The sequence below is a fragment of the Atractosteus spatula genome, chromosome 8, assembly GCF_055471065.1.
Source record: "Atractosteus spatula isolate fAtrSpa1 chromosome 8, fAtrSpa1.hap1, whole genome shotgun sequence".
NCBI classification, from domain to species: Eukaryota; Metazoa; Chordata; class Actinopteri; order Semionotiformes; family Lepisosteidae; genus Atractosteus; species Atractosteus spatula.
In genome coordinates, this window is record NC_142713.1 from 39,062,305 (window position 1) to 39,086,369 (window position 24,065).

The 24,065-nt window shown below is 40.1% G+C and overlaps 1 protein-coding gene across 1 annotated transcript in view; it reads right to left on the minus strand.

Moving 5' to 3' along the window:
• Nucleotides 1–4,210: 4,210 nt before the first annotated feature.
• The window catches only part of ube2h (ubiquitin-conjugating enzyme E2H (UBC8 homolog, yeast)), a 41,158-nt gene continuing 21,303 nt past the window's right edge, over nt 4,211–24,065 (minus strand). Inside the window, exons 2-7 of the mRNA XM_088923208.1 lie at nt 17,405–17,481; nt 16,069–16,143; nt 14,088–14,127; nt 12,668–12,720; nt 11,553–11,681; nt 4,211–7,900 (exon numbers count right to left, since the gene is read on the minus strand). Coding sequence (XP_088779334.1) covers nt 7,776–7,900; nt 11,553–11,681; nt 12,668–12,720; nt 14,088–14,127; nt 16,069–16,143; nt 17,405–17,481 — 499 coding nt within the window. The 3' untranslated portion in view covers nt 4,211–7,775. The remainder of the gene's footprint in view (nt 7,901–11,552; nt 11,682–12,667; nt 12,721–14,087; nt 14,128–16,068; nt 16,144–17,404; nt 17,482–24,065) is intronic.

Here is a 24,065-nt window from a genome sequence, read left to right on the forward strand (position 1 = left end):
TTACCAGGCTGTTTTTTTCAGTGTATAAATACGATGATTGGCTGATCAAAGAGATATATTCCCTGAGAAAGTCTTAGGAAATATGCAGGCATTTGTGATTACGGCACTAGTCCTTTGTTTTTCATAATTTAATTAATGGCCTGCTTAATTAAATATGGACAAAGCAACTCATTGAAGAGCCCACTAAAACGTGGACAAGGTCTAGGAGCACATGTATAGAATATGTATGGTTTCTCTTGGTTGAAAAATGCATTGGAAACTAGAGTGTTATAAAATATTGCGGGTAGAACATCCAGTAGGTATGGTTTCCAAAAGGAGATAAGGCTATGTCCCCGTTGATGTGCCACTTCATTTCATTCTACATTCGTTAATTTCCTATTATTCACCAGTCATGAAATTGTTTATTTTTCCAGTCTCTTTTCAGGTGCTCCCTGCTATTTCTCTGCCCAACCACACAATCTCGGAAGCAGTCCATGTTTTTATTTCTCTTCAGGTTGGTTTAATCTACATCTACTTTACTGTGTTTCTTGCATTTTTTTATCGCTAGGTAATTTATGAAGTACGTATGCTTGTATGCATTCTCTATTTGTTGTTTAAAAATACAAATTAGAAAAAGAACTTAGAGAAACTAGAAAGTTTTTCCTGTTCTGAGTTTTAAGTACATTGAGAAATACTGTACAACACAATGATATCCGAGAATTAAAACAATCAATTTTGAAAAGGTTCGTTTAAAGTCTGTTACAATTTTTTTAAATGTATGATGCTATATCAAATCTATATCTGCGTCTATTTTTTAAATAATCTGTTTAAATTCAACATATCCCTGTTTCTTTTTGCCCTTCCAGTATGACATTGACATTCACATTTATGGCTGCCAGAACATCAGCTCATATGTTTTGCAGGATTTGTCAGAGCGCAACCTGCTTTTGTACACAGAATACAAACCCACATACCCGCCGTAGTATGGAGTCTCATTCATTCCGGGGGAAAAAAATGCAGATTATTATTCAGCAGGTCTCTGACTTCTGAAATGGGGGAAAGGACAGATTGTTGCGTGACAGAACATTTTGGCAGAAGCCGAGATTAAATTGCCTTATGTCACAGAATTTATTTCTGTACCGTTCCTGCGCATTTGATACTACGGAAGTAATGATGCCAAACTCGTGTGAACGACACAACTGTAGCGCCCTCTTCTGAACGGCAGTTCAGTTTCAAGACTTGGTCAAGAACCTGTTTCTGGTTTTGCATCCGAGTGCAATTTACTCACAGGCCTCTCATAACATTAATATTGTTAAGGAACAAGTAATAGGTTTATTCCATGCTGAAAAAAAGAAGAAAGAGAACACAACGTTTCGGCCGTGGAGCCTTCTTCAGGTGTGAACCTGAAGAACCTGTGACACCTGAAGAAGGCTCCACGGCCGAAACGTTGTGTTCTCTTTCTTCTTTTTTTCAGCATGGAATAAACCTATTACTTGTTCCTTTGCAGCCTACGCATGCTGACGCAGCTACCCACCTGAATTAATATTGTTATGTGCGTTTACCAGTAAGTTGTTTAAAAACACTTAAAAAGATGCTGTAGCATTTCGTCTAACAGCAGAAACAAGTAGAAGTGAAGTTTTCCGCAAACATGTTATGTGCCTATGCTCTTTGATTATTTTTTTACAAAAAATGCTCTCTAAAGTGGTCCAGGAAGATGCATCACAAAAACTCTTGTCTGGAATAGCCACTTTTGTTTACGTTAATACTACGTAGTTTCTGCATTTTGAAACGGCATTTGACATTTGTTGGCAAGACAAGATTTTCTACCGAGAGAAAGAAAAGCAAAATGAATTCTAATAAAGAAACTTACCAGGTGAGTTTATGTACTTGATGACAGGGGCGTGGATTACTTGTCACATTCATGGCTCTTTAATTCATACCTCTATACACTCCAGGGTAACACTATAAATCTGTAATTTCAAAACACTACGTCACCTGACGAATCCCCTATACCGTATATTTTCATATACAGAACAGTATTCTACAATCACTGAAAGGTACTAATATGACAACACCATTTCATGGTAGTTTTTTCAAATGTTAAACGCAAACCAGAATATATTGTCCTTTCAAAATGCTGTGTTGTCAAGTATTCGTCTTAATTGCTTACACTTATATAGCGCTTTTCTGGACACTCCACTGCGCTTTCCAGGTCATTGGGGACTCCCCTTCACCACCACCAACGTGCAGCATCCACTGAGGAAAAACGACTTCATTTACGATCATTTAAATCATGCTTGGCTCACTTTGGCGCTGTTAATCCAGTACTGGGAATCAGTCTAATTTTGTGTTCAGTAGAAGCCAGTTCAGTTCCGCGGCGAGAGGTATACATTCACCTTTCGAGCGGAGGAGAAAGTTTAGGCGGAATACAAATGTTGTCCTGCCATCTGCTGGACACATTCACTCAGAAAGAAAAGAAAACCTTTTTGTTTTCGAGCTGCCACCTAGTGGCCTGACGTGCTTGTGCTGGAGTTCTCAGTCCTCGGTCTGCGGACCTCAGCTCTTCTCACAGTCGTTGAATGCTACACCGGTAACCAGTCAACTGCGAGACGGGAATCACCGCAAGTTTATTTTTCTACTTAAAAGTTCAAGACCTCAATGTTACTTATGTAGGCGACGCTTAAAAGACACCCTCCACCATGCTTAGGAGCTTGAAGAGTTCAGGTAAATCCTATTATGAAGTCAATTAAGGAACTGAGAGCTTGGCTGGAGTAAAACCCGCAGGTGCATCTGTCCCATGGGGGAACAGCGACTCCTGCTCTATGCAGCACTGGATATAGATATATAGAAGGTTGAAGTCATGTCATGGTATTTGCCAAACCGCTTTATATCATACTGTGTCGAGGGAAGCCGGAGCCTACCCGGCAAGGAACGAGTGCAAGGCAGGGTAGAGCCAGTCCATCGCAGAGCAAGTGCAAGCCAGTCATACATGGGGACAATTTGGAGGCCACAGTAAAGGCCAAGGGGGGACATTTGGCCCAGACACTGGGACAACTCCCTACTCTTATCGAGACATGCCCAGGGATCTTTAATGACCACTCACGAGTCAGGACATCAATTTAACATTTCATCCAAAAGACGGCGCCCACTACAGTATAGTGTCCCCGCCACTATTCTGGGGCATTAGGACCCACACGGACTGCAGGGGGAACGCCCCCTGCTGGTCCCACTAACACCACTTCCAGCAGCAACCAGAGCTTCCCAGGATGTCTCACATCCAGGTACTGACCAGGCTCAACCCTGCTTAGCTTCAGTGGGAAGCCAGTTGAGAGCTGCAGGGTGATATAGCTTCTGGCAAAGTAAAAAGTAAAAATACAGAAACTGCATCCAATCAATAAAACTGATTAAATTTTTTTTGTAGGTTTATAAACCACTCAAGAAAAGGTTAAGCATGAACAAGGAACAGCTAATCCACATTAACTCCTGAAAGTATTAATAAAAGAAACAAAGATTAAACAGCATATTTTTTAGGTTTTTAAGTTCTCTTTAAAGCAGCATTATGTGGAACTGTAAAACTGGTCTAATTAGCCAACAATGAGTTGATTTAGGTTGTGTAGAGCCCTCGTGGACTGAAAGCCTGCAGACTCGACCACCCCCCCGACCCTAGGTGAAGAAGACCGGGTCTTCTGTCCTGGAGAACTGGCACAACTCCTGCATACCGGCGTTTCAGGCAGCAGACACCCATGGGAGCGAGTTCCTTCAGTACCCAGCAGGTGTGCACTCTGTGGCCAGCGCCAAGAAAAGACATGGCAATTGTTCCTATTCGGACCAGCAGGAGCCCTCTTTTGGGATTAAGCGGATCTCCTCAGCACCGCTGAGACACGCCGGTCTCTTCATCCAAAACGGCCTAGGCTGGTGGTGCTGCACTGGGCCGCCATCTTGATGGCCAGTATCACCAGGCCATACCCTGCCAACAGCACTCATGAGCTTTCAGGGCATTTCAAAAGCTAGAGCTGCTGGACCACCCACTGATTCTGTGGAAACCCCTTCGGAGCAATGAATAACAGACAGTGGGCCTGCTCTGGCTCCTAACTTCAACTTGAGACCTTATTTCCATGGCAACCGCCGTCACCACCATAGCTCCTAGACCTTTCCTCACCGCAAACCAACCCCAACCCACCTCACCCTGAAACAGTCAAGGGCACGAACAAAACAAAACCTCTCCAAAAGGTCCACATTTAAAGTTTTTTATTAAAAAAAAGTTATTACAGTTTTTCATTTATACACAACTATTTAAGGTTATAATCCTATAGATAGAAGGCATTTGTCACTCGTGACTGGCATGCCCACTACATAATCACAATGCAAAGTAAAAGGAAGGAAAAAAAAAGAAAAAAGAAGGGGGGGAGGGGGGGAAATCAGCCAGACTCAGGACGGAAGAAACGCCCTTTTGACTTTTCAAGTATCACACACTAGGTACCAAATACAGAGCTGCGATTAAAATAATGGCCATTTCCCATGCTGCACACACACCCCTAACACAGTGCAGGCGTTAACTCTGAAGAAGCAAGACCTGAAAGAAAGGGATCGCGGTACAGCCCTGACCCCACGGCTGGCCGGCCCACGGGGTCGGACAGCCTGGCCAGCACACCAGCCGAGTGGAGGGAGAGGTCAGGGCAGGTGCTGTTGTGCTTCTGGCAGGAGATCTGTCTCTTTCTCCTTCCTGCAGGGTTATCAGTCAGGTAAAAGTGGGCCAGGCCGCTCTCCTGCGGCTACAACTTCATCACTCGCAGCATCGAGTGTCTAATACGTTACCAGGAATGAGCGGGAGGGAAGTCCTAGGGCTGAAACTGCGTGGCATGCCGAGAAGCAAAGGCAGTCATGCCTTGGAGGACAGGGGGAAAATGAAATCCTGGAACAGATGCAGTATCAGATTTTATTTCTGTTTATTAAAGTTACAAGGGAAGCACAATCTTTATTTTTTGATTTTGTATCAATTAAATTCTTGACTGGAGGAGAAAGGAAAAAAAAAGAAAAGATTACAAATATCCTCTGAACATTTAGGATTACCTAAAAAAAAAGGAAAAGGCTGGCTTTGAACTGTTAATGGCCTACGCAGGCCATCCACCCTAAAACGTTTTTGCCATGTTACAACAGCCATAGCCCAGGTCTCCCGGGAAAATTCTTTGTTGTCCAGTTTTGTGCTCCCACAGCAGAAGAGACCAACACCACAGCCTAGAAATAGTGTGGGTCCCAGTGTACTCATCATGAACACAAGTACCTAACATAGCTGGTAGTTCTCCTTTAATGCTTTTTATTATTACAATACTGCATCAATTTGTAGAAATTAAAAAAATAAAAACCTATTGAAAGTCTTCTTTAAAAGAAAATTCAAGCTTCTACTCAAAAATCTAAATATGGATGAACTCCAAACCTCCGTGTTTAGCATCAGATTGCAAATCTTTTTGCAGTTGTTGACTTGTTGTTTTTTTTTAAACAAAGACAAGCTCAGAATCAGCTAAGTGTGCAGTCAAAGAGGAAACTGAACAACTGATCATTGAGTTTTGCAGGCTCAAATTCTGAGATACCAAATGACTATTATGTGATAGCCTTTTTCACATTGGTTTGTGAATTAAAAACCCATATTCCATTTGGCATATTCCAAAACGTTGACCTACTCTGGATTCTAATTGTGACCAGATTTTAAATGCACTTTGTATATTAGTTGCCACAGTAACCAGACCTCATTGAATACTGAAAAACAAGATTTATCATTTCACCTGGTGTGGAATTCATCACATTTCACAGGTTTAAACTTGTAGTTCCTGCATATGTGCACAGCTTCCGCACAGGCACAAAAATGTAATCCAAGGCTCTTACTTTTAAGAACTGATTTCAAAATAAATATGACACAATGTTATATTAATGTGTCCCAAAACAAATTTACAACAGCCTGAAGTAACTTAACAGTTGACCTGTACAAGTCTCTATAATTTGCATATGGGAACAGGCAGGGAAGGAAGCTTAAATCTTTGGAATATCTATTTAACCATGGAATAGGCTAAATTAAGCGAGTAATATTTTTTTCAAGATGTTAGCTCAAACAGGCTATTTCTATAATTATTAAAATCATACAAATCTTTTTCAAATTTAAATCACCACCCAGCAAACTATCCCTATGTAAGTCAGACACCTCTAGTTCAGCACAAGCAATAGGCAAGTTGATAGGTAAAGCAAGTTTAAAAAGGACCTGCAGAATTCCCCCCACAATTACCATGTTCTAATGAAGAGTAATCAAGTTTACCACTACATAATACATACTTAACTCTAGCCTTCAAACAGAAGCCACAAATGTTAATATATTTTTCTTTTTAAAGCATACTAGCTCAACAAAGCCCTATACAACTTCAGTTCTGTATCATGCCACAATGTACAAAAGGTTGTTGAGATAAAAAAACAAAACCAAAGCACAGGTGGTTCTGGAAACTAAAGGGGAAAAAACATGCAAATTTAAACTGAATTTAGTTCTTCTAGACTAAGAAAATATAGAAGATCTTTGTGCTTTATGGATACCAACAGACTGTGTTTGTCTCCCTCTGAATCTCTCTACGTGGCTTTAGTAATGCTCTTGAAAGAAAAACATTGACTGACGAATGGGAAGGAGAAGGCTCTGCAACGGCCAAGTCGGGTGTGACCTCACTGCTGCGCTCAGCCCCTCGCGACCATCACCCCCTCAGTGACGTGGACAGCAGGCTCCCGCCTTCCATCCTGCTCTGCCAGCAACTCAGACGGGGAAAAAGGGGCCCAAATGTTTGTTGAAACGTATATTGCAACACTGGGTAGAAAACCAAAACCTACCACTTTTTTTTCAGGGATTTTTTTTTTGTCCCTAATACATCCATGCGCAAAAAGAGAAATGTGTACAAAAACCATTTACACTAAGGCGTGGACTATCAGTGGATTAACTCGCTGGCAGGTGAGATGTCAGGACGTAGTATCGTTGTCTTCTGCCAAGGTTGGTCGCCTCTTCCATTATTACCACAACAGGGTTATAATGCTAAAATAAAAAGCTGGATTTGAGTCCTGCACAGACAGGAAAATGCATTTAAAAAACAAACATTACAGCTTTTCATACTTAAATGGAAGCAAAAACCTGCGCTATACAAAATGGGCTCCTGAAGCTACATTTCCATTTTTTTTTTAAATAAAGCAAGCAACCTCCGAGCTATTGTATTAAATTAAAACAGCCACTAACTGCAGTAATATTTGCCAGGTATTAACAAGCAGTAATCCTGCCTAACTGTTTACATATCCAATCTGTTTTATACAGTTCAAGATCTAAAAAAAAAAATTATGTAAGAAAGGGCTTAACTGGAAGAGAACGTCATGTCATAGCCATGATGCGATTACCAGCAACAACATCCTATTTTTATTTTTTCCTTGGTGCATTGGTCACAAAGAGAAGGGATGCGTTCCCCTTGGCCTTGCCTATCGAGGCATCCATTTTGTTCTAGAGTTGAGTCACACGTGAGTTAGGCTGACCAACAGGATACAGTGATCACATGCATTCGGGCTAAGCAGCTACCAAAGTGGAATGTGGGAATGCTATGCGCCTTGGGTTGAGAAATGACTGGGAAATGAACATCTAGAGAGTGAGATATACACCAACGCTATATCCATAAAAATCCTTGTTTAGTAATAAAAAAAATTGCCTTGTTTAAATATGAATATTATAGTCTGCTTCTCATGGTTAAGAAATCATATAGTCTCTGTTCTGTTAAGGGCGCCTCTTTTTACTACAACTCCATATCCTGTGCCTCATCTTCCGAAAAATCCGACATCGAACTCTCTGACGAACTGTCCCCGGCCGCCTCCTCCTGCTCCTTCAGAGCCTCCTCTGTTGCATATTTCTGGATGTATTCTGGGGAGGGAAAAGAAGATGATCAAAAGCACACTTCTAATCTATGCAAAGAGACCAACTGCATGCTGGGACGATCTACGGAAGAATAATAATTAAAAAGAAATGACTATGCTCGATGCAGAAGCAAAGTTTCAGCAGCCTCTTTTTTTGTGTCTGAACACAAAAAAAGATGACAAGTACCCATCAAGCATTTATACATACACATCGCAAATAAAGGGATACACTCAAACCTGAATGGTTAACTCCCTTTTCAGTGTATTCAGTTTTTTTTATAAATTTAATGTTGAACATTAAATTTCAACATTGAAAGCCTGTAGATGAAGGTCATTTATGCCAGAACAGACAGAACCTATATTGTTTTTTTCTATTCTGATAAGACTATTTTAGAAACTTTGAGCACACATTTTTGTGATCCCAATTTTTGAAGTTAAAAACCCTTCAATCAGCTCCCTGCTGTCTTATTGTAAAATCTGTGCAAAGTACACTCTATTGGTGGGATCCCAAGTCTACATCAGACAGGTGCATTATCGAAATTGCTGAAGACCATTCGTAAATTTTATTTATACAGAATTGTGCAAGGCATAACCAAACACAAGATATTCCATATTGGCACATCGCTGCAGATAAAATGATTGATTTTGTTCTTGGAAATGTGTGTAACTGGACATATTTAAACTCTTCTGTTTGGAACTTGATCTAAGTCATCCCTGTCCTGAATAAGTCTACTGAAACATCTTTCTGACTGTAATTCAGCATAATTCTAAACCTTTGGTTGTAAACCTTTTTTCCCCACATGCACACTAAAGTTTTAAGGCATATAAAGAAAAATATAGGCACACAAAAAATGCATTAAAAATTCACTCAAATTAATTGTGGAATATTCACCGCCCAACCCCCTATTTAAATAACACCTGTCCAGTTTTACTTAAGTTACCCATTATAGCTTCTATACTGTAGAACAATGACTTGAGCCTATTTTCAGTCATGTTTCAGAATTCAGCCCACTAGAAAACTTTGCCTGCAAACTTCGTGAAGTTCTTTGTGCGAGTGTTTTCAACTCTGCTGGATTCTTTGAGCTTTCTGAAGCCAAAAATAAAACCAGTCCTTCAGTTTTGGTTGGCAGGACCACAAAATGTCTGCTGTATCTGGACTGTCTCATTAAAGCTTAGATGGAGAGTCCAGTGTTTGAAAGCTCTTTTGTCATGTTCCTTGAGTATTGCAGGGCTGCAGATGAGTCAAACTATTTCTACTTTTGGAATTATCTTAATCTTTCCTGTGTCCTATTCAGATTCCTATTTCTACCATTATCACTTTCAGATAATGGCTCCGCTACACCTTGGACCCATTTATTTTGAAAGACATTTAAAGGAACTTGTCAAAACAGTGCAAACATCCTGACTGCTCATGTACTCTACTGTACTTGAAGTGTCATTCAATAAATATTCCCATTTTGGTGTGACTTCCTGACTTTTTCAATTTCATCAGTAGATGCTGCTACTAAAGTTTGTATACTTTACAGGTACCTGCTAGAAATTTAAGAGAATCTCTGACAAGACTGAGGACATGTTCACAGACATCAGACATAAATCTTGCAAAGCCGGTGGCTTCAGTGTTGTTAATGGAGCCAATTGGTGCCTTGGTGATAAAAGAAAAATCTGTTTTCAAATTTTTACACTTTTTACGCCATTTGAAATGCCTGTTATGCCCATCATAAAGGAATACTTAAGCTATGAAATGTTGTTCAGTTAGCAACTTTGCCACCTGATGTGCCTTAATCTCACCAAAATTAGCCTACTGTAAACCCTTACTTACTGGGGCATCACCTGTGGTACTAAACGGGCTTTTGAATGACCAGAACTCTGTGACCCTTGTGTATCAGCTTACATATGAGGCAACTCTAGGTTATCCTAAGGATTAATTAGCTTTAGGTCTACACTCATGGAATCTATAACTGGATGATATCCATGAAATAATTAGCCACTACCAAACGATCTCTTTTTTTCTTGTAACCCTTTCTTATATTTTCTAATTTGAGATCTGCTGATTCAGGTCTTCTTACTCTGCCACACAATGAGTGGACCAGTTCATGTTCAGCACTTTGTATGTGGAACGTAGTGACCAAAGCCATGAGAGACTGAGACTGCTGACATTTTTAAAGCCTGCATGAATGTTTATCTTTGAGTTTCTAGTAAAGGTGGCTCCATCATTAGCCTCCATTAGCTATCATTGGCCTCCTCCTCTAAGCAGCAGCATATAATTGTCTGAACACTGCTGGGGTACGGTGCATATTAATCACCCAGGCCCATCTTGGCTTTCGGTGCAACATCAAGAGATGTGCCACTCCTCCAGTCTGAGCTAACTCTCCAGCATGACACTCAGAAGACGAATGGCTTGAATGGCTTTAACAGGTGGGCGTGTCAGAGGGGTACATCTGCAGATCCTTATTCTCCTAGTGCTGGCTGTGAAAAAATCTTAAACTGGCAGCAACACATTTGGTGTAATGGCATACAATGAAAAGACACCTGTCAATTCAAACATTATATAAGAAACAACAGCAGCAGATTACAGGATTGTTCTTGTGCAATAAGATGGCATTGCTTATTTAAAACCGAGAGCTTGGTCCAGTTGCTTAAACACCAGACAAAAGTGCTTTGGCTGCTGTGTTTTTCTTACTCCTTCCTTTTTAAGCCCACAAAAACTGCCCCTTGTTAAGCTGCCAGATATAAAGTTGGAAAAAATGAAAGAATGAAGAGGTTTCATCAAATTAACCTGTTCCAATTTCTGTAAGGGCCTGTCTTCAGGTGACGAAATTCTAATTTAGACATTAAGGTGTGCCTTAGGGACTTCTGCCAGCATTTACAAGATAGCCCGCAGACGGAAAAAAAAATCTGATTGTGACAGATCACACTTAAAAAGTGTGTGACATTTTTAAATGTACATTTCAATTAGTCAAGCTAAACTAAAACAGGAAATCAGAATCCTAATACTAATTATGAGAGGTGTCTATGTATTTATGTCCAAAATCTAATGCATCATAGAGGAATCCTTTCTATGATGGAACAGCGAATCTTCACCAGAAAGGAGAAGGTGTCATTAGAAAGAAGAACATCAGCAACTCATTGCATTTGTGCAGAGATTTTGATCCAAAAAGACCCCAATGTGCATTACATACAGGAAAAAACTCCCTCAGTCCACAGCTGCTTTGGTTTAGTCAGCATTTCTGATCCGAGTTATGTCACAAGGTCTACAATTTGAAATAATGAAACAATCACAATCATGCTGAGTATGATATTTCAGAACACTATACAGTACTCAGTCCAAATGACGGCTATAATTAGTGCATTTAATATATTTCTGGAAGATTGAATCATTTTGATCCAATGCTCACAGACCAAAGCATAAAATGAATCATGCAGTGATTAGCTTCCTATATGCTTCATGCAAAAGGGGGTGTCACATCATGTTATTTACATCACGCTACCCTCTCAGGGGAGTCAGGTCTGAGCAGACGCCAGAGCCGTTTAGAAACCTGGACCTTGTCACTTGCACCGCTGCACCTTTCAGGTTGTGTGACAACAGCAGCCCCCCATGAGGGAATGACTGCTGATGGGAATTCATTTCGAGAACTCCCCCAAGCCGGCAAAGAACCTACCTTTAATTTTCTGCTTGTATTCTTCTGGTCGGTGGAGATACATGGCTGCCGCATCTCCATTCAAAGGATCTATAGGATTAGGGTAGGCGAGCAGCTGAGGCAGGAACGATTCAAATATATTGGTAAGGTCTACAATGGAAAAGGATGAAACACACAATGACGTTCCAAATAAATAACATTGTGAATACAAGGCATTGAGTAAAGACTTCATCACTAATGTAGATTTTTAGTTAGAAGAAGCTGTCAGAACACTTAAGTAGCTGACTTGCTCTGACTGACAAATAATGAAATGCTTCAGGTGCAAACATTGCAGTTCTGTTTCTGTACCGATAGGCTGCATCTGCACTACTTCAAAACCCTCCTAGGTGGCACTGTTTAGCAAATTTAAATCCAAGGCCTCATTTCATTTCAAGAATTAAAAAAATAGAAAGCATGACAGAGAATACTAATTTGGTCTCTAATGTGCACAGAATTAACATTCTGTGCACTAAATAAAAGGGCACTTACATTTAGCTTGTATCACAAACAGCAAAAGTCAGCAGTGGTAAATCACTCCCCCATAAATTCAGAATTACCTCATGCTACTATTGCTTTTGTATGGCCACATGTTTGTTTTTCTCATCATTTCAACTTGCTGTTCCAATTTCTCCTATAGGGAAACCTTTAAATTTTCCTTATAAAAGAGAAGAAAAACAAGCATTTTTCCCCCCTTTCCCTAAATCCATAACTTCACTTCTTTCAGCATTCTACTCATCTGAAAATGTGGTTTTGACCTGGCGATGCTCCAGCATGGACAGTCTCTAAGGTACTGACCATGACGAAACCGCTTTGAAGCAATTACTCGTGAATGAGAATGCCTTGCATTATACAAAACAGGCCCCTTTCAGCTTTCTCCCAGAGCAGCACAGTTTTCTGACCTTGATCGCTCTAGGAATTACCTTGTTAGCGTTAACGTACAGTAAGAGGATTAGACACCAGAATATTCCCCCCCAGAGCAACAGCGCTGTTCAGGCAGGCCACTTCCTTCCACACTCTGGACACTGTGCATCACTCGTGTTCATCACTCCTCCAGGAACAAGCCCTGAACCACGAGACTCTGAATCCAATAAACTCACCATAGAGGGCTGTCCACGTTTGGTTAATTACATCTAGACACACAGTTCCTGACCTGAAAGAGAAAGGGCAGCTTAAAAAAACAACATTGTGTGGCACATTCCTCACTGACTCAACAACTGCCGTTCAGCCCTCATTAGTACATATACGTCACAAAGCAAACAACCCATAGGGAAATGGGATGCTTCATAAACCAATTTCAAGCTAAAAAACACTGAAACGCAAAAAGGTTCATCTCCGTTTGCAAAAGAAATTCACTTTAGAGGACTTCTCTTTTTGAAACAAACTCGGATTTAGCCCTCCAGATTTAAGGTAGCTTTCACCTTTACTCACTCAGTTGGTTTGGTTGTCACTTTATCAGAAATTGATTTTGACTGATGTCGCTATATTTGCTTTTACCCTTACTAATCTGATCTCTGTCAGATGTTTCCTGTCCAAATATAACACACGCAAGGCGCCCAAGTTTATAACCCAGCTCTGTTTCACTTAAGTGTTAGTTTACAATTGGTCTCTAGTAGTTATTTGCAAAGCAAATTTTCATCATGCCACTTCTTGGGCCGAGATACGTTTATATAAAATTCACATTCTGCAAACCCAATTTATCCCCAGATACAGTACTGAGATTTGCAACTGTTAAAAGGGAACTGCTTTTGGGGTTATAATGAATCGGGAATGATGAGTGCATTTCAAACCACAATGAAACTACCAAGAACACGTTAACGTGTTCAACCTCATGTTTACATCACAAAAGAGTTGAAGTTTCCATGTGTGTGTAGCACCAAGTTCCTGTCACTGACTGTGACCCAGAACAAAACTTGCAATGACAAAAGCGTCAACTTGCCCGAGCAAATCTTGCTGCTATATTAATAGTATTTTCATTAAACCAACACATACCAGGTGATGTTTTTTAGATACATTTAAGTATTGCAAAAAAAGTCCCATCTGCTAACCAACTAAAATACTCACAATAATCAACACTGTTAGGAGACCATGTTTCTCATTTCGCACGAACTTTCACTCTCACCAGTGGCGAGACCAGTGGTTTCTCGTCTGCCTGTGATAACACTGCACCATACAGTACTTTCACAAAGTTCACGATTTTGCACCCAATTTGAATTTTGTAAAATTTTGCGATACCATCAATTAATTTTGCTACCGAGATTTAATAACCCGTCTGAATATAATTGGGCCTGCAGTTCCCCTTTAAGAGGGACAAGCTCTTATAAATATTATGGTTTACACAACCTCAATAAAGATCATCAAAACTTAAACACGATCATCACTTACAAAACAATGCTGCAACACATTACATATTTGAGCACAGGGTGTTGGTAACATTCTGAAGATACTGCCCTTCAGGCTGCTTGTCATCTATTGTTATAACACTTGGCTGTGGGATATGAAAATGTATGTTCAACTTACGCTTCGTCAATGTTGGGATGAAATATTTTATTCATGAATCCTGCACAAGAGAAGAGATGACATCAGTACTTAAACTGATTAAATAAACTCTTACATTTCTCAGAAAGGTGGCTTTATTCATTTTAAAACTCTTGAAATAAAGAGAGCACAACATTGCTCACTTTTTTGAGAGAAGAATTACATACTAATATCTGACTGACCTGTTATCTACCCAAAACGTCACATCATTTTCAATGTACTATTCATTTTGACACAATCAGAACTGGCCTCAAGATATCATCATACCTCTGAACCAAACATGGTAGCAAAATACTAAAGTACTTTTAAATCATGTAAAATTCTATACACAGTGATGTAAAAATCTATAAGGAACATAAGACAGGAAACTGTCTTAAATTATTTTTATCTTCTGCTTTACTATAGTGAAATGCTCATCATACACAAAAAACACCCTTCATAAACTTTCCAGCTACTGTTTCTGGAAGAAAAACTAAAATAGAAATCATGCATCTTTATAGGATCTAAGCCATTAAAATTTCATTTTTAAATATATCTATACGATGAAAAAAAGTGTATTAAAACAAGGATACAAGAAAAGCTAATGATGAGAAGAGGCTATTAGTGCTTATCATTTTTCTACAAAGTGATTTATCACCACTTCAAGCCTAGATGGAAACATCCCAGCATCACTGCTTCCACAATCCAATCCATGCACTGGTGCAATCAAGTGTTTTTAGATATACATCATGTGAGATCTCTTTATCCTGATCACCAAATCTGAAATGCCTATTAACAATTCTCTTCAAAATGCTGAAGACCTCAACCTCTTCAATCTTTTGCTGGTGCAAGATGGAGTCTCTAGAAGGAAAGTCATTTACTGTAAATGGATACAAAATTTAATGGTTGGCTATACAGTCCAACTGTCTGTCAGCTATACTGAAAGACATGATCAGAAGAAAGCTCAACTGGGGCTTCCAAGGTCAACCAATAACGGCACTCATACGGAGCAGAGGTTGACACTAATATCCCAGATGTAGTAGGTTCAAGTCTGGGTCACATCAGTCGGATGATTTGACTGACGTGACCCAGGGTTGTGACCCTCTATGATTCCCCAAGACCTCAAGGGGTGGTGCAGAATTTGCCAAGCACCAGTAGGATTAGATGAGCAGGGGTGCCAGGATTTCCTTGGTTTTTCCTGCAACTGGGAGCTCCCTGTGAGTCTGCAGTGACTTCGGCGAGAGACATGGAGGCCCTCTCATCAGCGCTCTCTGTCCTGTGAGACTGCACAGCTGGCTGTCTGTAAACCGCCTGGCTCCGACAGGTGGCCGTGTCTCGGGAGTGTAAGAACAGGCCCTCGTTCTCTCCGTATGGCACAAGGACAGCAGCAGTAAGCTGAGCTGATAACTGGACATTCCAAAGTGGGTGGGTGGGTGGAAAATGGAGTATGCTCACATGTACTAAGACGAAGGACTGCTGAGTGGCTCAAACAGAAGAGCTAGACATTGGGAATGAGGGTAGAGCTCACAAAATCTACAGTATTCTGCACATCAGCAGGTTAAGTCATTAGCTAACAAACAGGACTCCTCATGTGGTGCCACAGGATTTGGTTTGGCTTCAGTTAACCAGCACTTTCCCTGCTAACTTTGACCCTTGTATAGTGTAACTAAGGAAAGCCCCATTACTACCGCATCTAATGCCAACTGTGCTGTGGACATCAAGTTTTCCAATTCACAACAAAACTGCGGATTGCTTGACTGAGCACGATCAAGAGGAAAGCTCGCAAATTGCTGGTGTGAGAGTCAGACGTAAGCCTAGCTGACATGGCCATTTCCAGATGGATAGTATATGAAGTTACTGGCAGTTCACAAAAAAAAAGCTTATGCGTGACAGACATTATTGTGAAGAAAGCGATCATTGGTTAACTTCAAAGCACTTGACTCTCGAGAGGAGAGAACCTTGTGCTGTAAAGCCAAGGACATACCTATTGACGGAGATTTGAAAGGGTATTTGTCGGGTAGATCTACTCGCACCTTCCACACGCCCCCTTCATACGGTGCTAAAAAAAAAGGAGACAAAACACAGACTATCTCGAAGAGCACTGCACACATATCCACACTGCACCATTTCCAGTCAGACTGGTAAAACAACTGAATCAATCATTATCAAATAACTAAGAGAAAACAGCCACACGGAGCATTTAGCTATGAAAGTCCTCACACAGGTGTACTCTGCTGCCAAGTGGCTCTCTGGATTGTCATACTGGTTAGCAAGGGGGCCGCAAGGAAGCGCCAGATCGGACACAGAGCGTTACAAGGTCAAGACGCAGAGACAAGAAAATAGTCTCCGCAAAATCCTAAAAATTGCAGAATATTTATTAAACTAAGAACTTTTAACGAGGGTGGGAATAAAAGTTTAAACCCTTGTGGGAAGCAAATGCAGTGGCTCAAAGAGAAGTTATCGGGCCTCATAATGAGGTATATTAGTTTGTAAAATACCACTTGGGCTGGTACTGAGAGGGCTGTGCTTTATTCTCATTAGTTTCTCACAACTGAAATAACTGACATATCAGAGCTTTTAAGTTTCACCACATAGCAGACACGGTATGAACTTTGAAATTCTTAGCTTGGATGACTAGTAGAGCAAGCTGAAAAACTCCAGTTTGTCACGAGCCACGGACAGGAAACAGGAGTGGGAGCAGTGTTTCTTACTCCCATTAACTCTCTACCAGACTCAGCTTTAAACAGAAAACATGGGGGCTATTTCTTTTCACCACAAAATTCCCTGCACTTACAAGAGTGTCTATATTTGTACAAGACTACCTTTTAAATCACAATATTTGTTATATTTCTGGGAGAATAAACAGCTGGCAAAAAAGCAATAAAACAAAAATATCTAGTTACGTGAAAGGTAACCGTTAATAGGACACAGTAACATACATTAAACATACATACTGATTTTCTGTAAAGCGCTTTGAGAAGCCACCTTTAAAGGTGCTATATAAAATAAAGTTTATTATTATTAAAATACTTTAAAAAAAGTTATATGCGTTTGTCATTACAGGTAAATTAGGCAGAAATAAAATACTTTCGATATCTAATCACCAAAGGCTAGTGATTGAAGATTGAAAGTGTTTCAAACTAATGCAATCTCATTAGAGGACTGAAATTGTTAACCAATTGTTTTAAAACCCAGACTTTTAGCTTTCTAAGCCTTCTCACGTCCATAAACACTGTCTCAGTGCAACTGGTCATATGAAGACAGAAAGCAGCAATAATCCCTTTGTAAAAATAAGGTAAGATGTTAACATAGAAACTTACTTCCTTGTGGTCCATAAAACTTCACTACAAATTCATTGAGCCCTCCCAGGATGGTGACTTCATGTTTGCTCTCAATACTGTACACAAGTTAAGGATAAAGCATTTCACACACATCACATGCTTTTGATTGTATTATTGGCCCTGCAATTAAAATGAGTAATAAGGACATTTACAAACAAGCTGTAAACACTTATCGCAATAGAGACTACTGGGATGTATTTGAAAAAAATGAAATACCTTGTTGAAAAGTCAAACATTCACATGAAAAATTCAGATACAGATAAAAAATTCAGTGTGGGCCACACTGAAGCAACTCAGGCCGGAAGTCGCTCTCAACTAAAAGCAAAATAAAATTGAAATGCATGTTCAGCATGCTTGCATCTGTCATTAGAAGGTAAAGGCGACAAATGAGAGAAGATCATTCGACTCTTCCAACCCGTTTGGTTAGTCACAAACTGATCCAAGGGTCTCACAGCCTTGTCCAGGAAGAGGGCAGTATATCAGCTTCAATGTGGCCGAGCAAGAAGAGTCACCCATTTTAAAACTCCCCCTGTAGTTTCCACCGGTCTAGTGGCTGGAAGAATGAACCTGGTCACTATTCTCTGCACAAATTCCAGAAGAGCATTGTCATTTTCATAGCCTTAAACCGTTTCTCATTCCACTCAAGGCTACAACTTTCAATTCAAGAAATCCTCTTCTGTGGTACTTTATTAAACTTCTTAAAATCCAAATATACCACACAGTATCCATAACTATTGTTGATTGTTCAAAGAAGTTAGTTAACTGAAACAATAACGGAATTATTTTATTAGTGTACAATTCTTCAGTTTGGCTAACCTTTTATTGATTGGGTGTTACGCTATCATTTTTCTAGTCCATGGATGTTAACCCTATCTTGAATGGCTCTTAAAGAGCATTGTTATAAATAGTACCCATTCTTCTCTTTAATACAATTGACTGAATACTATTAGGGCTTAAAGATGTATTTGTCTCAGGTGCTTCTAAAACCAGTATAACCAGTCTCTTCTATGCTAATAATATTAAATACAGAACTTTGTCCTTCCTCAAACCAGAACAGTTTGTCGACTTCCAAAGGAAGAAACACTTGAGAAATATTTAATGTTTTAGCCATTTCCCCAGAAAGTATAACTATCTCAGCAATTGCGGGCACCGATTTCTAGAGGGATAGAATAGATTAATTCCAAGAGCAAGTGATTCAAATGCTTTAAATGTGGCCATGCATTGTTAAGCAATTCCTCATCTTATTCCACTGTACCGCTCTTTAAACTCGCCTTATTCCTTGTGTGCTTTCCTGAAACTAAGAGCCGTTGTCTGGGACTCTACCTGTACGGTTTCAAAATCTACTTCAAAGCAAACCCATGCGATCGATTCCCCCAACAGTATTCTAACATTTCTTTATCATGACTGTTTGAAAAAACTAGATCAATGCAGGAATTCCCTCTAGGTTGCACTCTTGTTTGACAAACTGAATAGGAAAACTGTTGTTAGCTGTTGTTTCCCTGAAGATTTTCCCCAGTCTGAGAAAAAAATGCTAATTTTTCTTTATGCACTGTAGATTTCATAGCATAAGACTAATATCTGAACCCAGTGGTCAGTAGCACACAGAATGATTTTAAAAGTTATTTTGTTTGAACATAAAGACTGCAAAAAAAGAGGAGCCCACTCATCTTGCTCGTTTGGTACTTTAATTGCTAAGTTAATTGAAGACAGCTTGTCCACCTCTTAAAGGAGCACCAAGGTTGGGCTTCAACTCCTTGACTGGGAGGCCTGTGCCAGATATCCATAACTCTGTAAGAAAGTGCTTCCTATTTTCACTCCTTAAAATGGTTTGCAACTGTGACCCCTGTCCTTGTTTCACTACCAAGTGTGAAAATGTTGTTCCTCCACATTGTCATGATAAGGACATAGACAAACTTGGATCAACACCCATATCCATTTCATGCATAATTTCCTGCAGCTCGGATTCATCCATGTGATATTTATAGTGGTCCTACTTTCTGTGTAGATCACTTTGCACTTAGAAATGTTAAATTCCATTGCCACGTGTCTGCCCTCCATGGTTGTCTAATTCTTTTTTTAAAACCCTTGCCACTGGTTCTATTTTCCACGCCAGTTTCTCTCAATTGCAAATTTCCTAACTAAGCGAGTATAAGCTTTGATGTACATTGGGAAGCGCAGCATGCTTATAAAGGACTTACGTTTTTAGTTCACGTCCTAGGACATGATTGCTTTAATCTGCCCAGTTGGAGGTTATGGCCTTTAACCAGTACTCCATCAAGGCGCATACATTGGATTCCTCTGGAACTTAATTTGAGAATGATTCTTTTATGAGGATTATCATCAAAAGCTTTCTCAATGTAAAAATATCCCATCATATACACATCGTTGCCATCAACAGTTCTTGAGGCTTGTTTGAGGAGTTCTAGTCAAAATTTCCCCCTCCTAACTGTATGCTGTAGAAGTAAGACTATTTGGTCTTTAGTTTGTTTGTTGCAGTTTTGTCTAACTTTTCCTAGATATAATTTAGCTGCAAAGTTTTCATTCCAACTCATCACTTTATGACCCCAATCAGTTCATTACCGTCTTGACGGGACCAAATTTAACATCTTCTCCCAACCCTTCAGGTGCTGGGGCTTTGAAGACTTAAGACAATCTGCAGACACACTACTCGACCAGGACCAGGATAGCCCTTCCATGCTGAAAGAAGTCATTCTTACAAGCTTCACATACTGCAAATCAACTGTCAGTCCTCAGATATGACATTATGAAAGCTGACATGATAAAAGCAAGGCAGAACTTCATGTTTACAGCAATTCAAGATCAGAGGTCCCCTTGTTAAAGCAAAACCTAGATCAAAATAATTTCTTGATTTTTTTAAACTGATAATGTTTGTCACCATATGGCAAAACTCATTAAAAAACATCTGGTGCCAGTCTTGGATTATTGTTATTCATAGCCCAACTTAACTTTGGGATCTTCCCCAAACCGGTACCTGTCCAACAGGTTAGATGTATACAAAAACATCAAAGGCTGTCAAATATTACATTTGGCAGTTGCTTTACATGTTGCATGGGGAAACACCCCTTTCTGGTCAGAAATGTGACATCACATTGTCACAGCCACTATTCATAATGTGAACTTCATTCCACCCAATACTAATAATCTGTTGTAGGTCAGGGCTGTGTCACTTCAGTGTTTCTGTGCATGTCCAGAAGCCATCTTGAACAGAAACAACATTTCGTAAGCCAGTTCAGGGACACGGAAGGAATTAATGTTGTCATTTTGCATTTGCAAAACTCTAATACCTGAATTCCCTTCAATTGAAACTAAACTCTCAGCAATCCCTAGCCTGCATAAGTACAAGCTAATGCCCACCAAAAAAGTAGTAATCAAGTCAGAAAAAACTACACCACAGTTTTTGCTTCATAGCTTTTTTTGATACATGGACACAGCGCAAGCACAGAGGACAAGGAAAAGATTCTCACCGCCTCTCAGAAAATCTGGGGCTCATCAGCATTCCAACAGGTCAATACTGGGAGTCCTTGCTCGTTCAGCACAGCTCATTTGCATGTCCTTAGCCTGCACTGCCAAAGTGTAGCCAAGCACCCTTGTTGCCACCAAAATCTGGCAGCAGGTTCCCACTCCCTGGACACTGCGAGGCAGTGATGGGAGCCAGCACATCAGCACAGCAGATTCCAAGATCACAGGACTATACCTTCCCTTCAGGGGGCTGCAGCCCTGTCTCGGAAAAGCAGGAGCTGGTCTCCATCACCAGCCAAAGCTTGCCTTCATCATCTGCCACAGCTGACGTGCACTGCTTTTTAATTTTAAAAAAATGAACAATTTAAGTTGCGGTACAGTGTGAAATCAACACACGTAGGCCTTGAAATTCAGTGGTAATACTTTTGTTCTTGAACGGAAAGTTTGGAATAGTGATACATGTGCACATAAAGTACTACCCAATCTTAAAAATAAGATAAGATATCTGCTTGCTACATTTCCTAGTTCTTGATCTTGCTTGAATATTCATTAAAATACTTTTAATATTTGATGCATTTATGCTACAGCTTGAGTGTGCAAGTTGAGTGTGTCTGCTGCCTAGGAAAGCAGTTTTGGCAGTAATTAAGTGGTTTTTGATTGGGGCTGAAAATGAAAGGAGGCTTATCTGATTTACAGTTACACTTTTCCTTCACTAAAGAACATTTTGATACCAGCAAAATCTTTCATATACTCTCTAAGCCAGTGGTTCTCAAACTTTTTGGACCAAGTACCACCCCTAATCCAACCAAAGCATCCAAGTACCACCTACAAGTCATCATCTCATAGGAACCCCAGAAATTCTCAATGACCAACATGAGCGCGCGTGCACACACACACATGCATATAATAAATATTATAATAATAAACTTTATTTGATATAGCGCCTTTAAAGGTGGCTTCTCAGAGTGTTTTACAGAAAAAACAGTAACAACAACTAATACAAAAGCACCGTTTCAGTGAGAGGGGTGAGCCTGTTTAGTCGAGCAAAGCAGATGTGAATTCATTTTTCGAGCCTTGATACAATTCACAACAGAGTCTAACAGATTTAAAATCGTCAGGCATTTTCTTGACGGCAAAGGTCTGGCGGTGGATGTTGCAATGCGTCCATTCATTTCTGGAGCAACCTCTCTAATTTGGCAACTACACCGTTATGTCGGCTTGTCATTGCTCTAGCACCGTCTGTACAAACTCTGACACATTTTATCCAGTCGATGCCATTCTCTTCGATAAATTCATTCAGAAGCTGAAATATGTGCTCTCCTGTAGTTCCTGTTGGTAGCGGTTTACAGAACAGAAAGTCCTCATGGGACGTACTCTCAAACTCGTATCTAACGTAAACGAGCAAATTGGCCAAATCGACTACAGACTCATCTAATTGCAGTGAAAAGCATCTGCTCGTCTTAATATGTTCTACCAGCGTACTTTTGATATTATCCGCTATTTCAATAATTCTATGAGTGACCGTGTCTTTCGGAGGGGGCAGCAGGTCGAGCTGTTCAGCAGCTTTTTCTCCACACATAATACGTGTCAGCTCTTTTGCCAACGGTAAATAAGGTTCTTCAAAAATAGTGTGGGGCTTACCTGCTTTAGCAATCCGCAAGCTTGCATTTTTCCGAGTTTTCGTTTTTATTTCCGTATTTATTTAAAGTTTTTATTTCATGCGCATGGGAGCGAAACACAGAGACGCTCGGTGTATTTTTCTCAAATTAACTTAGAACAGTTCTTAAATATTTTTCTGTTATCTGTCACGCTTTCCTGTGCTCACAAGATTACCAGCGTTCTTAGCAAGTATTTCTATGCATTCCTGTGTTTACAACATTGGCATTGTTCCAAAATCATGCACATTCTCCTTCCTCCCTATTTGCTGGAGATACAGTAGCTTTTTTAAAATACAATTGGTCACTTGCGTCCGTAGCACGCATTTCTATAGAGTGGTATAGAATTACAGAATATCTCGTGTCCACTGAAGTATTAGTGCGCACTGTATCGTAGCACGTAGGCTGTGTATTCGACACGTATTAAAATACAAAATACGAAAACCCGTCCCGATTTTTCAGCGCACACGACACAGTTCCAGGATCATTTGGCGTACCACCTGGCTGCACTCCACGTATCACTGCCCGGTACGCGTACCACAGTTTGAGAACCACTGCTCTAAGCAATCGAAAAACGTGCACGGGAAATTTCTAAGCCTAGACGACATATTTGTCTAACAGTCATCTCCAGTAACTGTAATGATTATCCCATATGAGTAAAAACTATCAGCCAACAGAGTTGTAGGAGTCTTTTCATAAGACACAGATACTCTTAGTAGAGGGGGTTTCTCCAATGTCAATCTTCAAACACTGGGGCTTTAAAATGGTGCTCTATTTTATGAGGGCCTTAATAATGAAGCGTGATTCCTCGTCCCCAAGAAATTGTATTTGTTATTGTAAATTAAAGAGCATTTGAAAAGAAAGCAGAGGAATATACATCCATCCATTTCCTAACCACTTTATCTAATACAGGGTCGTAAGCGAGTCGGAACCTATCCCAGTTAGCAGTGGGCACAAGGCAGGATACTCCCTGGATGGGACACCAGTCCACCTCAGGGCAGACGCATCAGGGACAATTTTCCCATGTCCTTGGACTTTGGATGGAAACCCACACAAATACGGGAAGAACATACAAACTCCACACAGACAGCACCCCAGGAATTGAAATCAATGCTGCAGCACTGTAAGGCAGTAATGCAATACTAACCACTGCAACATGTGTCACCTGCTAAGGAATATCCGTTATTGTAATTATAAAAACATAACATTGTAAAACTGAGTTTTTAACTTTCAACCTCCAGTTAACAAAGGATACATACACAAAAAAACAAACATAAGAGTAAGGAATTAGAAAGGAATCAGGTTTATTACTTTCATGTGAACTCCTCTGCAATTCTACATGGCACTTAAGTGTACTTCTTGGAGACTTATCTATACAGCTGCAATGATGACAAGAAATACCTATTTGAGCTGCACACGTGAATAGCTGCCTTTTTGAGGAAGAGTCATCTCATCAGCAAGTATTCTGAAAGCGTTAAATGAAGCCCTTGGTTTATTTTAAGCTT